General features: G+C 37.1%; 1 protein-coding gene across 5 annotated transcripts in view; it reads left to right on the top strand.

The window, feature by feature from the left end:
* The window catches only part of LOC129733027 (protein Shroom), a 498,971-nt gene that overhangs the window by 464,808 nt on the left and 21,567 nt on the right, over positions 1–12,596 (top strand). For 4 of the 5 annotated variants that reach the window (XM_055694568.1, XM_055694569.1, XM_055694572.1 and 1 more), the window contains 3 exons: positions 3,809–5,262; positions 6,010–6,130; positions 6,202–6,331. In XM_055694568.1, coding sequence (XP_055550543.1) covers positions 3,809–5,262; positions 6,010–6,130; positions 6,202–6,331 — 1,705 coding nt within the window. The remainder of the gene's footprint in view (positions 1–3,808; positions 5,263–6,009; positions 6,131–6,201; positions 6,332–12,596) is intronic. The other variant, XM_055694571.1, reaches the window with a different exon arrangement.

The raw sequence follows: 12,596 nt of genomic DNA, 5'->3' as shown, positions 1-12,596 counted from the left end.
GGAAAAATAAATATGGAAAACTGAGAAACGAGGAAATATGAAACAAAACTATCAGATACACAATAAAAGTAGAAGGTAAGAATTAAATGGGAAAAATATACGAAAGCATAAACATGGAAAACTGAGAAACATAAACTAAAGTATCGAAGACACAATAAACAATCTTCAATGAGTACCCATTGACAGTAATTTATGAACGAAAGCATAAGAAAAAAAGAAAATAATAGATAAAAATACTGATTAGTAATTATAAACATGGGAAACTTAGAAATAATAAAACATAAAATGAAAATATCTGAAACACAATGAACGTAAAATACATAATCATAAACATAAAACAACTGAGAATCAAGAAGCAAAAATATTAAAGGGAACAAAAACATTAGAAATGTAAATGTAACGAAAGCAGAAAAAAATCAATCAAAATATTGAAAAAGCAAAAAAACCAGAATAGGAAATGTAAAAAAAAATAAATCCCAAAAAAACTAACACATTACAGACAAAAAAGAAACAAAAATAAACAGAATAATAGGAAAACAGTTTTAGAGAGAACAAAAAAGCAGGAGGTTGTATCCAAGACACGACCGTATAACTAACGTAGAATTACGCACACTGTTCACAAATGCATTGTTGAGAGTGTTTTATTAATAAGTCATAAAGTCTGCTATTGCTTGCTCAAATCAAGCAATTCTTCATTTCATGAACGCTGGGAGTCTATTGTATGAGAATAATACAGCACTATAAAGTAATACTGCACTACTTGAAGTAAGAGACAATTTGCACTTATTATGTCGTGCTGGAGTACAAAAGATCGTGCTGGAGTACAAAAGATCTGTGATCGGGAACTTTCACGTGGTTGTAAAAAATCTCATAACCATCCACCTATTTCAACTAAGCAATATCCGAAATCATCACGATTGCATCAGTCCCCGTACTTCTCATATGCTAACCAAGCACTTCATCATGTGAGCTACATCCATGAAGATAGAAAATGTTTTTTATTGCTGTGCTCAGTGTTGAATGAAAATAACAACGATTGAACATTCAAAAAAAAAAAAAAAAAAAAAAAAAAACATTATATATTGCAACTTGAACTTTAAATGCAAATGAGTTGTTGAAGTGTTTGTTACCGGCTTTTAAATCGCGCATGAAAATACGATATAATCACAGAATAAGAAAGCATTTACTTTCGAAGTCTAGCGCTTGAGACTTTTCGAAAAAAATTGTTATTCTTAAATTACTTGTTTAGGATATGCTGATCGCAATCCTTATGCTGCCCTGATAATGGGGAGAAAGGCACTCTGACACACACTGTAAAAGTTGTTTTCCCTGTTTAGAAAATTAGACGGCCGCGGTAGATTCTAATTGCCAAGATCCAGCTTGCTTGTGTTGTTGTCAAAATAAGGCAAAGATTCATCGCGGGGTAGAAGGCCGAAGACCTCAATCGTTTTCTACTACCACACTGCTGCTGAGATATGTGCCAACCGGAAAGTAATTTGTTTAAGCCGAAAGAAAATTCGGAAAGCCAGCTGATACTGGTGCAACCCGCTACCATCTCACCATCTCCCACCATCTACCAAAAAGTTGTGATTAGTTTGACTATAAGCAGGCTCTTTTATAGCCCAAAGAGTGCATTCCCGGCACTAGGTATACTATTCTGTCGATCTTTGTAGGGAAAGCCAGCAAGCGACCAATCAGAGGACGTTATTTTCGTTTCTACACGGCTTATAATACATGAATTCGCATAATCTAACCCCATTTTTCTGCGTTTGGGCGAATGTATGTTTAAATTTCCAAACGATTAATGCAAGCAACATAAAAACCGGTTGAAAACGAACCGATTTGAAGGCATTTAAAAAAGGACAAATTTCGTCCCCTATCCGTTAATAGATTTCCATTTTTCAGCCCTATATAGCAAGCTTAAGAAAAACGTAGCTCTACGTCAAACAGAATATTAAAAAAATGCTTTTAAAAGCAAACAGAAAATCAAATATCTAAATACTATGTACCAGAAAGTATATTATTGCTCTGAAATATTTTATCCTAAAGTTTTGTGTAACTTCAGGTTAATTCGAACTTAAATTAAAAATCAATATTTGGGATTGAAATAGAACATTATTTAAGATTGATCGAAAAAAAGAAATTTAAAATAACAACAAACATAGATTTCACTTTCCTTATCTGTTTTGATGTATATTATAAAACAATGTCCAACCTAGATTATTAGTTCTTAAGTTTAAGAATTTTCATGCACTTTAACATCACACCGATGTGTAGTAAAAATCATGGAACGTTTTTATCATGTTTTTAATGAATTCTCTTGTATGACAACAAATTGGTTATATTGAATACTGTTTAATAGTTTACTTTCTAATAATATAGAAGAAATATTATGGGAAGATAAAATATCGCAACATTGCCATAATATGAAAAAGTCTTCATCGCAGCTGAAAACATTGTATATTACCTTTTTACGTGAAACACAGAATGTTGCGAGTTATTTTTACCTCCAGCATGATTTATCGTTTAAATTATCTACTGCAAATCAGTTGGGTTTAATTTACATAAGGCTGTCATTTCAAAGCATTTAATATTATTAGTAGCAAACTCAAACAGACCAGTTCTATACGAAGCATAATTTTATTGCCAACTAACCTGTGATTTATATAGGAAAAAACTTCACAATAAAGAATCTTGAGGACTCTTGAGGACCTATTACTGGGAATAAAAATATAATAAAATAATATCCCGCCGTGTCGCACAATCAACTAATGTTTCGTGTTGCCATGTGGGCTAATGAATCCACTGTATATTATAGTTTTGCTCCAGATTAGCAGTAAAGATGCGCAGTGCTTTTCGGAAAACCAAGTTAATTTATTACAGACGCTCTAGGGTAGCCCATTAATTATGCACCGGCCCCACGGTCAAGTTCGGAAACGTTTACTCAACATTCTTCGGGTTTGTTTGTCTTCGCCCCAACCTGGTTTGTGTACGTTTCGAGCAGGTCTCGCCCGTTGTTTAGTCTAACCCTTTAGCAGAACGAAAGTTCTATTCTGAATTCGTTATGGGTTAATATTAAAACCGTTCGCTTCCGTTAGTTAATATCTTTCGCTGTTCTAGTGGAAACCAAAAAATTGACTTTAAACTTTTCTACTCTAAATTTGCTCTCGTACCATCTACCGTTTCAGCCTTGGAATTATTTTTTTCTGTTTTTCATCTATCGTTCCCTGTACAATCCAAGCTTACTCTATTTACAACATTGGAACCCAAACAACTGTTCCTAAATCACGCCGCAAACTAATTGTTCATTATGTTTCACGAACATCGGTTCGGAGCATGCGAGCAATGTTTTTATTTTTCCGAAACGGCTTCCCTAAGTACATTACATTCGTACCTAACAGCTTAATTACCAACAGCAACAACACGCAGAAAACTGCAAACGTTCCGAAAATAGAGCAGCAACAGATGGAGCCGTACCCAAGGTAACAACATACGGTGTTGGTACGCAGAGTACAGAAAACGCTTCCAAAACGCTTTCTTCCTTTCGCACTGGAAGACCGCACGCGAATGTGTGAGTAACCACAAAACCTGATGGTGATTCGTCGTCGATCCAGCAGGGCTTCTACATTTGCTACATTATTAATCGCTACCGGACTCGGGTCAGACTTCGTACCGGACACACTTGGCTGCGTTTGCTTCCGATCTTTTGCGATTTTACTTTGTACTGGTTTTTTGTGTTTCTTCGTTTTACTGTGATAAATGTTACGAATTTTCGATTAACATTTCTGTTTTCTTGTTGTTTTTTTAGGAGCAACTCCAAGGCTTCGTATCTGCCTCGCCAACCCCGGGACAAACTCCACTCGGATCCCGATCATGGCAGCTACAAACTCACGTTGACCTCCAACGAGGACAGCATCAACCACAACGACGTCTTCTCGGAGGAAATTATCACCTCTTCCAAGTGTAACCTGCCGGATGTCTTACCGCCTGGGGTCAAGTATTCACTATATTCCAACAACAATAACAACACCACCAACAACAACATCAGCAGCAGTGCCACTAATGGAAAAATGATCGGCAAGCCGCCGAAGACAATTTCGCACAGTGCGCCAATAATTTCCACCAACAGTCTGAAATCGATGTTTAATTTCACGCCACAGCAGCCACAGCAAAATCAGGTCACGCCTCCCAGCGCTTCCTCGCCGGTAACGCCTCCTCCTCCGTACAGCGCCGCCACCAAGCAACAGTCTCCCCTGCAGCCCGGAAGCCCCACTAATCAGGCAATCAGCCCCAAATACACGTCCCAGTCTACGTTCGATCTAAAAAAGACGCAAATTCTCGACACGAAATATCTGACTCAAAGCCCGGCCCAGATCGGACTGCCACCAATACCAAATCAGCAGCAGCAGCCGAATGCGAATGAGCAGATCAATAATACCAATTATCTCAATCACCAGCACAGCACCAACAATAGCTGCAGCCAACAAACTGTAAATAATTATAATGAAATTTCAGAAAAATCCGATAGCTTCGAGTCGAACATTAGCACCAGCACATGCACCGTTGAGCCGCCGCCAGTGGTGGAAGCAAACCACAACAATAACAACACTAACACCAAGACCAGCGCCATTCAGTCTTCTTCGACACACGATGGTTTTTCGGCCAAAGAGGAAGAAGCCACGATCAGTAGTAGCAACAACTCAACCTGTGCGGAAGCAAACCCATCGGACGTACCAAGCACGTGCGAAGAATCGCAACCTTCTACTGCACCGATCGCGCTGGAACGTGTCACCAAAGAGATCAACCTGGAACCGGTGCACACGAGCGATCCGTGCACACCCGCGAAAATAGTTCAACGCACAGAAATCGTACTTCGAGTAGCGGCACCCACAACGGAGGCATCCTCGCAAACGGATGACGATTTGGTGCTGATCGGTGACCACCACCAGCAGCAGCCACAGCCGCAGCAGCAACACCACGGTAGTCCACGGTCACCCATCTCCGGAAATCTGCTTTCGGTCGGTGTTGCCGCACTGGTAATCGATCATCAACCGAACCCCCTCGGAGGTGTCAGCAAACATTCGGTGTCCACCTCGACCTCATCGTCACCACCCACCACTCCAACTAACGGGAAAGCCTCCGGGAGCTTTTTCGCCAAGGCTGCCCCCCGCAAGGTGCACCCGGAGGAAATCGACTGTGATAAGCTGTCGCACGATCTAATTAGTCAACTGTCGCCCTCGGACAAGCTACACACCATACTGGGTAAGTTTGAGACGGCTAAAAATTCTAGTGAAATCGGGTACCGTTCTGTAGTGCTACTAGCTGCTATTTTCTGGGAAATGTTCATCGCACGAAGCACGTTCTGGCGTTTCGTTTTCGTGGCAAAGTTACAAGATCTTGAATGTTTCGCTAATAAAACATTCTACCATTTTTGTATCCTAGTATTGTAGGTCAAGCTAAATTTCCAGCTGTAAACAAACCATCAATCAGTGCTGTTAATTTTGCTCCACTTTTGATACAACGAATCAATTAACACGCGATTCTTATTATCCGCTACGAACCTCAATTTAACAAAAAAAAAAAAAAGAAACTAACCAAGTAAAAGATCATCAGTTCCAAATAATCTCTTTCGACGCAGTACAGCGTGAAAGTTTCCGATGTCCGTGCTGTGTTGTATTTATACCTGACTAGCACCGAAAAAAAAACCTTCATTTTCCATCATCAGAAGCAAAAAAACGATAATTACCAGCATCCCACAGCGAGTGTTGTACACTTGATATTGGAATCGCACAAGAATTGTGAACACTTTTGCACACATCATCTTACCGTATGTAGTACTCTTAAGTCCGTACCTATATGCGCAGCACCCCTCCGTGCCCTCGTGCTCCAAACGGTAGAACACAGTCGTGTAGTAAGCTTGCTAACATTAAACTCTTTTCACGGATTTCATCACCCACACACCCACCCGTCAACCAACCCCCGTACGCTTGCAACTGCTTCCCACCGCAGCTCCCAAGACGTTCAAATCATCCTCCGACTATGTTTCTGATCTGTACAACATCCAAATAGCGCCCCGCCCGATGAAGAAGGATGTCTCAACGACGACACCGGAAGCGAGCCCGCAGAAAAGGTAAAACTTTAGCATTGGACGCGAAGAAAAACTGGAAAATCATTTTGTTTTTTGTTTTTAAACGGTTTTAGCCCGCTGGACATTCTCACCACCAATTCCACCTACTTTCAAGTATCGGAACCTAAGGCGAAGCTGATGACGCGCTACAGCCGCGAGATGACGCTGATTAATGGCGACTGCTGTGATCTTACCAAGAAAAAGGTAAGTGGAAAGTTTGATTGTGTGAAATTATATAGGTCGGTGCAATTCGAGTGTACCAAACCAAGAAAGTACTTCAAAATCATTGTCAGACTTTTTTTTTTGAAGATTTAGAAATATTTTCTTCTTTGTTAAAAAACAGCTCGACCCGATCAATGCAAAACATACTCACAATATTGCTGGATATGAACAACTCATATATTTAACCCATATCCGGCAGAGATATGGCAGATTTTCCTCGAAAATAATTTGATAACGTGATTATTGTTTGAGTTGAATGAAGAATAAATTTCTTGTTAAGCGTCTTAGTGTAGAATAAAATTTAATATTGAGAAAAGGTTATGTTTCCATTTAATTCTTATACTTGTAGTAGACACATAACCTATTCTCAATATTCTTATTGAATAAAGAAGCTCTAGGCTTATGAAGATCAATTGAATTTTAGAAGCATTCGGGAAAAAAATACATCGCAAGTAGTTAGAGATTTTTTTTAAGCTTTTCTGCATTCGACTGCATATGCCACTAAGTCTTTTTCGTTTTACGGAAATGCTTGTGTCATCACCAAACAATGACTGAATAACTTCCATATTTGTTAGCTTATGTTATATTCGTAACTCACAAAACAATATCGCTCGCTAGCCTGTGGGGCTAATGGCGGTCTCGATCAATAAGTTGAGAGAATTCGTTATAAATATTGTTTTTGTCACATTTTGCATGTGTAGGATGAGTAAAACGATACACCATGCCCCAGTGTTGAGTCAAGAAAAATTTCAGCTCGAAAAGATCCTCGACCGGATCGGGAATCGAACCTGATATCACAACCGTGTGGGAGAGCTAGCCGATCGAGATAGTTAACCACATAGCCACGGAAATCACAATATTAGTAACTCTGAGCTATTGATAAATAATAGAACATCCTTGGCGAAATACAAGTTGTTCATCTGCAAACATTGAATTTTTTGTTGACATCATCCTTGTAAGAATAATTCTCTCGATAACTTAATGTTTCAGCTAAATTCATATCTGTCTTTAAAGTGGGAGTAATTTTGACAGTTTTCGACTCCATGGATCTAGAGAAATAGTCAGAGTGTTCATTAGGTGATGAAACAGCAAAACAATTTATTTACTACTAGCTGACCCGGCAAACTTCGTACCGCCGCCTTGAGTTTTATTGACTGTTGTATTGCAAAAACTTAAATATCTAACTGCTGCTAAAAACATACCTACGATATGTTTCGGCTCTGATTTGTTTTTAGTTTTTTTTCAATCCTGCGCTCGTTAAATTCTACGTTTTTATTTCATTGAACATTATGAAGCACCTTTCAACCATAATCAAATCATTTCAATACATTTATGAAAATAAACAGTCATTCTTTTAAATATTCTGAAGGAAATCATTACATTTTTTTTTCAATTTTTCAAAAGCTTGGCCTAATGCAAATATAGTAATACTCTTCTGCCTGGCCAATCTCACTGGAACAGATTTTATAAAAAACTTCAGAATTCAAAATAATTCAAGCTAAAAATTCGGAATATACGAAACATGTGAAAGTGGTCAAGGCGGTCCTAGCCACTAAATTCTATATATTACATAATGTCGGGGTCAGGGTCACGTGAATATGCGACATAGAGCTGTCCATGTGAGAAGCATGAATACTCGGAGTTTATGCCACAAATTTTCAGTGACTGTCCTTGGGTTTTATCAATAGTCATCGCGAATGCGTGACGCACAGGAAATTGCAGACGTTTAAAATTTAATGGCAAATCGGTAGAAGGATTATTACGACTTCTCCTTTGTAGTTTCCTGTCAGAATTGTCGCTTCAAGGACATTTGCCATCGGGTAGTGGCAGCAATGCATCTGTTCGGTGGTAAATTTGACCTTGAATCTATAAAGTATTTGTATTTGAAAATATTTGATTAGCATTTTTCTCTCTTTTTTTTTTTTTTTTTAAGGAGGGATTTGTTAGTAGCTTTAGTATTTATGATAAATATTAGTAAATAATGAGTATGTGTGTCCAATCACAAATGGTGACTTCTCAACACTGTTAGAAATTTGTAATTTTAATTGTTAGGATTTGTTTGCTTTCGCAATAAGGACTTATCATTCGTAGGGATTTAAACCTACTTGTCAGAAAAGGGGAAGTAAACTTACAACTAACTTAATTGCTAACTTATTGGCTATAAAGAGAGCTTATCGTAGCAATTGAGGATTGCAACGATTTTTGTCGAAAATTGTTAATAATTTTATTTGACATAGCTTCTAATGGTTCAACACCAGTAAGTCTATGTAATTCGAGTGTACCAAACCAAGGAGGACGCTTCAAAATCATTTTCAGAATTTTATTCTGAATCCTTTGAAGCGTTTTCTTCCTTGTTGAACAGCAACTTGACCAGATCGGTACAGCATAAAGCATTGCTGGTCTAAAAATTTGTTTGTAAATCAAAAGTTTGTTCTTTAAACAAAGTTTAGAATTCCTGTTAATAAGAGGATATAAACATCTCGTATATTTGATGCACTTGGCTTGTATACTCTCAATGTGCTCTTTGAAAATAAGTTTTTTATCATAAATTAGTCCCAAGTACTTAACCTTGTCGGACCAACTTAAAATAACCCCATTCATCTTGACAACGTGATTATTGTTTGGCTTGAGGAAAGAAGCCCTAGGCTTATGCGGAAAAATTATCATTTGAGTTTTAGAAGCATTGGGAGAGATTTTCCACTTTTGCAAGTAGGAAGAAAAAATATCTAAACTTTTCTGCAATCGACTGCATATGACACGAAGACTTTTTCCTTTTACGGAAATGCTTGTGTCATCGCAGAACAATGACTTTGTGCATCCTGGAGGCAAATCAGGAAGATCTGAAGTGAATATGTTGTACAGGACTGGACCCAAGACTGAACCTTGAGGTACACCTGCTCTGACAGGAAATCTATCAGATTTTGAATTCTGATAGACAACCTGCAGAGTTCGATCAGTAAGATAATTTTTTAAAATTTTGATTAGGAAAATTGGAAAATTAAAAGTTTGCAATTTCGCAATCAAACCTTTATGCCAAACACTGTCGAATGCTTTTTCTATGTCTAAAAGAGCAGCTCCAGTGGAATAACCTTCAGATTTGTTAGCTCGTATCATATTAGTAACTCTGAGCAATTGATGAGTTGTGGAATGCCCATGGCGAAATCCAAACTGTTCATTTGCAAAAATTGAATTTTCGTTGATGTGTGACATCATTCTGTTAAGAATAATTCTCTCAAACAGTTTACTTATTGAAGAAAGCAAACTGATTGGTCGATAACTTGAAACTTCAGCTGGGTTCTTATCCGGTTTTAAAATGGGAGTAATTTTTGCATTTTTCCATAATTTGGGAAAATATGCAATTTTGAAGCAGCAATTGAAAATTTTTACTAAAAATTCCATTGTGCTCTCAGGGAGATGTTTGATTAGTATATTAAAGATTCCATCGTCACCAGGTGCTTTCATATTTTTGAAATTTTTAATAATTGATTTAATCTCATTCAAGTTAGTTTCAATTATTTCTGCAGGTAAAAAATTCTGGGAAGAAATTAAATCAAATTGACGTGTGACTTCATTTTCAATTGGACTCACAAAATTCGAATTTGAGTTATGAACACTCTCAAACTGCTGAGCAAGTCTTTGAGCCTTTTGTTCATTGGATACAAGAAAACGTTCACCATCTTTTAAAACTGGAATAGGCTTTGAAGGTTTCTTAAGAATCTTCGACAGCTTCCAAAATGGTTTTGAATATGGTTTCAATTTTTCAACTTTAGTCTCAAAATTTTGATTTCTCAGAAGAGTAAATCTATGTTTAATCTCTTTCTGTAAATCTTTATAAATAGTTTTAAAAACAGGGTCACGAGAACGTTGATATTGACGTCTGCGGACATTTTTCAAACGAATTAGAAGTTGAAGATTTTCGTCAATTATTGATGAATCAAATTTCACTTGAGCCTTTGGAACAGAATAATTCCTGGCATCAACAATTGCACATTTTAATGCTTCCAAAGCGGAATCAATATTCACTTCGTTTTGCAAATAGGGCTCATTATTGAAATTTCTCTCAATATGAGTTTTGTATCTTTCCCAATTAGCCTTGTTATAATTAAAAACAGAGCTCATAGGGTTTAAAACTGATTCATGTGATAAAGAAAAAGTTATTGGAAGATGATCAGAATCAAAGTCAGCATGTGTGATCAAATCACTACATACATGACTTTGATCTGTAAGCACCAAATCAATTGTTGAAGGGTTTCTTACAGAAGAAAAGCATGTAGGACTATTCGGAGACAAAATAGAATAGTATCCTGAAGAACAATCATCGAATAAAATTTTGCCATTGGAATTACTTTGAGAATTATTCCATGAACGATGTTTAGCGTTAAAATCGCCGAATATAAAAAATTTCGAACGATTTCTGGTGAGTTTTTGTAAATCACCTTTAAAATAATTTTTGTGCTCGCGTGTGCATTGAAATGGTAAATATGCTGCGGCAATAAATAAAATCCCAAGTTCAGTTTGAACTTCAATTCCCAAAGTTTCAATAACTTTCGTCTCAAGATGGGGAAGAGCACGATGTTTGATTCGGCGATGAATAACAATTGCAACTCCACCGCCGAAACCTTGAATCCTATCATATCTATGAACCACGTAATTGGGATCATATTTTAATTTTATGTTAGGTTTCAAAAATGTTTCAGTAATAAATGCAATATGCACATTATTTACTGTTAAAAAATTAAAAAGCTCATTCTCATTGGCCTTCAATGAGCGAGCATTCCAATTTAATATTTTAATTGTTTTATTTAAAATCATTGCTAAATTTTAAATTAGAAACAATTTTAATAGTAAAATTTGTGCCTATTTGAATGGCTTCAAACATTGATTTTGCCTGCAACATGGCGTTCATAAGATCGAACATTGCCTGTTGCAAAAAAGAAAGTTTACCTGCCGTAATAGGCCCCAGGCAGTTGACATTAGAAAAAATATTTTCGGCAGCAATATTAGCTGGAGTGATAGGTGTACAATTATTTTCTAGCCTGTTTTGCTTACCCATATTAACGGTCATTTTCGAACTACCAACACTAGGCGGTATAATGTTCGAACTACCTGTAACCTGTGCATAAGTTAAACGGGTATGCAAAGGAGTAGGTAAACTATGCGTCACTGGTACGCTTGGAGAATTTTGTTTTGAAGTTGGTTTTAATTGAGAAATTGAATTTTGTTTACCTTGCCTTGCCTTAACAATTGCTAAACGGACTGGGCATTGATAAAAATTTGACATATGGTTGCCGTTACAATTCGCACAGCGAAAATTTTTACTCTCTTTCACAGGACATGTGTCCTTTTTGTGAGAAGAGTCTCCACAATTAAGACATTTTTGGTCCATGTTACAGAATTTGGAACCATGGCCATAACGTTGGCAAGTACGGCATTGGGTGATATGCTTTTCACCTCCGCCATACTTCCTATAAATTTCCCACTTTACACGCACATTATACAAAGCATGTGCTTTTTCAAAAAATTTTAAGTTGTTAACCTCATTGCGGTTAAAATGAATTAAATAATTAACAAGGGAAATTCCAGTTCTCTGACTGTTTTCGCCTCGTGATTTTTGTTTCATTAGAATTACTTGGGTAGGGGCTATGCCAAGTAAATCTGTTAAAGTAAGTTTGATCTCATCAACGGTTTGATCGTTGGTGAGACCTTTCAAGACAACCTTGAACGGCTTGGCGTTCTTGGTGTCATATGTAAAAATTTTGTACATCTTGTCAGTTAAATACTGAACAAGACGATCACGACCCTTTACTGAGTCGGCTAATAAGCGGCATTCACCTCTACGGCCAATTTGATAGGTAACTTTAACGTCAGAAACAAACGTTGAAAGTTCCTTTTTGAATATATTAAATTCAGAAGAAATAGTTACCACAATAGGTGGAACTTTCTCCTTTTTTAAAGATTTTATATTTTGTATAGTTTCGTTATTAATAACTTCCATTTCACCAGCTTCTTGCTCAGGCAAAATATCAAAAGGATTGTCACTACAGACACTCGATGTGTCAGAAAGAGATGCCTCTCTTTTCCTCCCCGCAGCGATGCGAGGTTTCTTTTTTCGTCCAGCCATTTCAGGTGATACGAAAAAAGTTAAAATAAATGTTAAATTCAAAAGTAGGTAGTCTTGAGAAAGACTGATGGGAAATAACTTTCAGGTAATCTTTAAAAGACACACTGACAAAACACAAACTTTGAA

The sequence above is a fragment of the Wyeomyia smithii genome, chromosome 3 (genome assembly GCF_029784165.1).
Source record: "Wyeomyia smithii strain HCP4-BCI-WySm-NY-G18 chromosome 3, ASM2978416v1, whole genome shotgun sequence".
NCBI lineage: Eukaryota > Metazoa > Arthropoda > Insecta > Diptera > Culicidae > Wyeomyia > Wyeomyia smithii.
The sequence above is the reverse complement of the archived record's forward strand: the minus strand, read 5'-3'. Positions and strand labels throughout refer to the sequence as shown.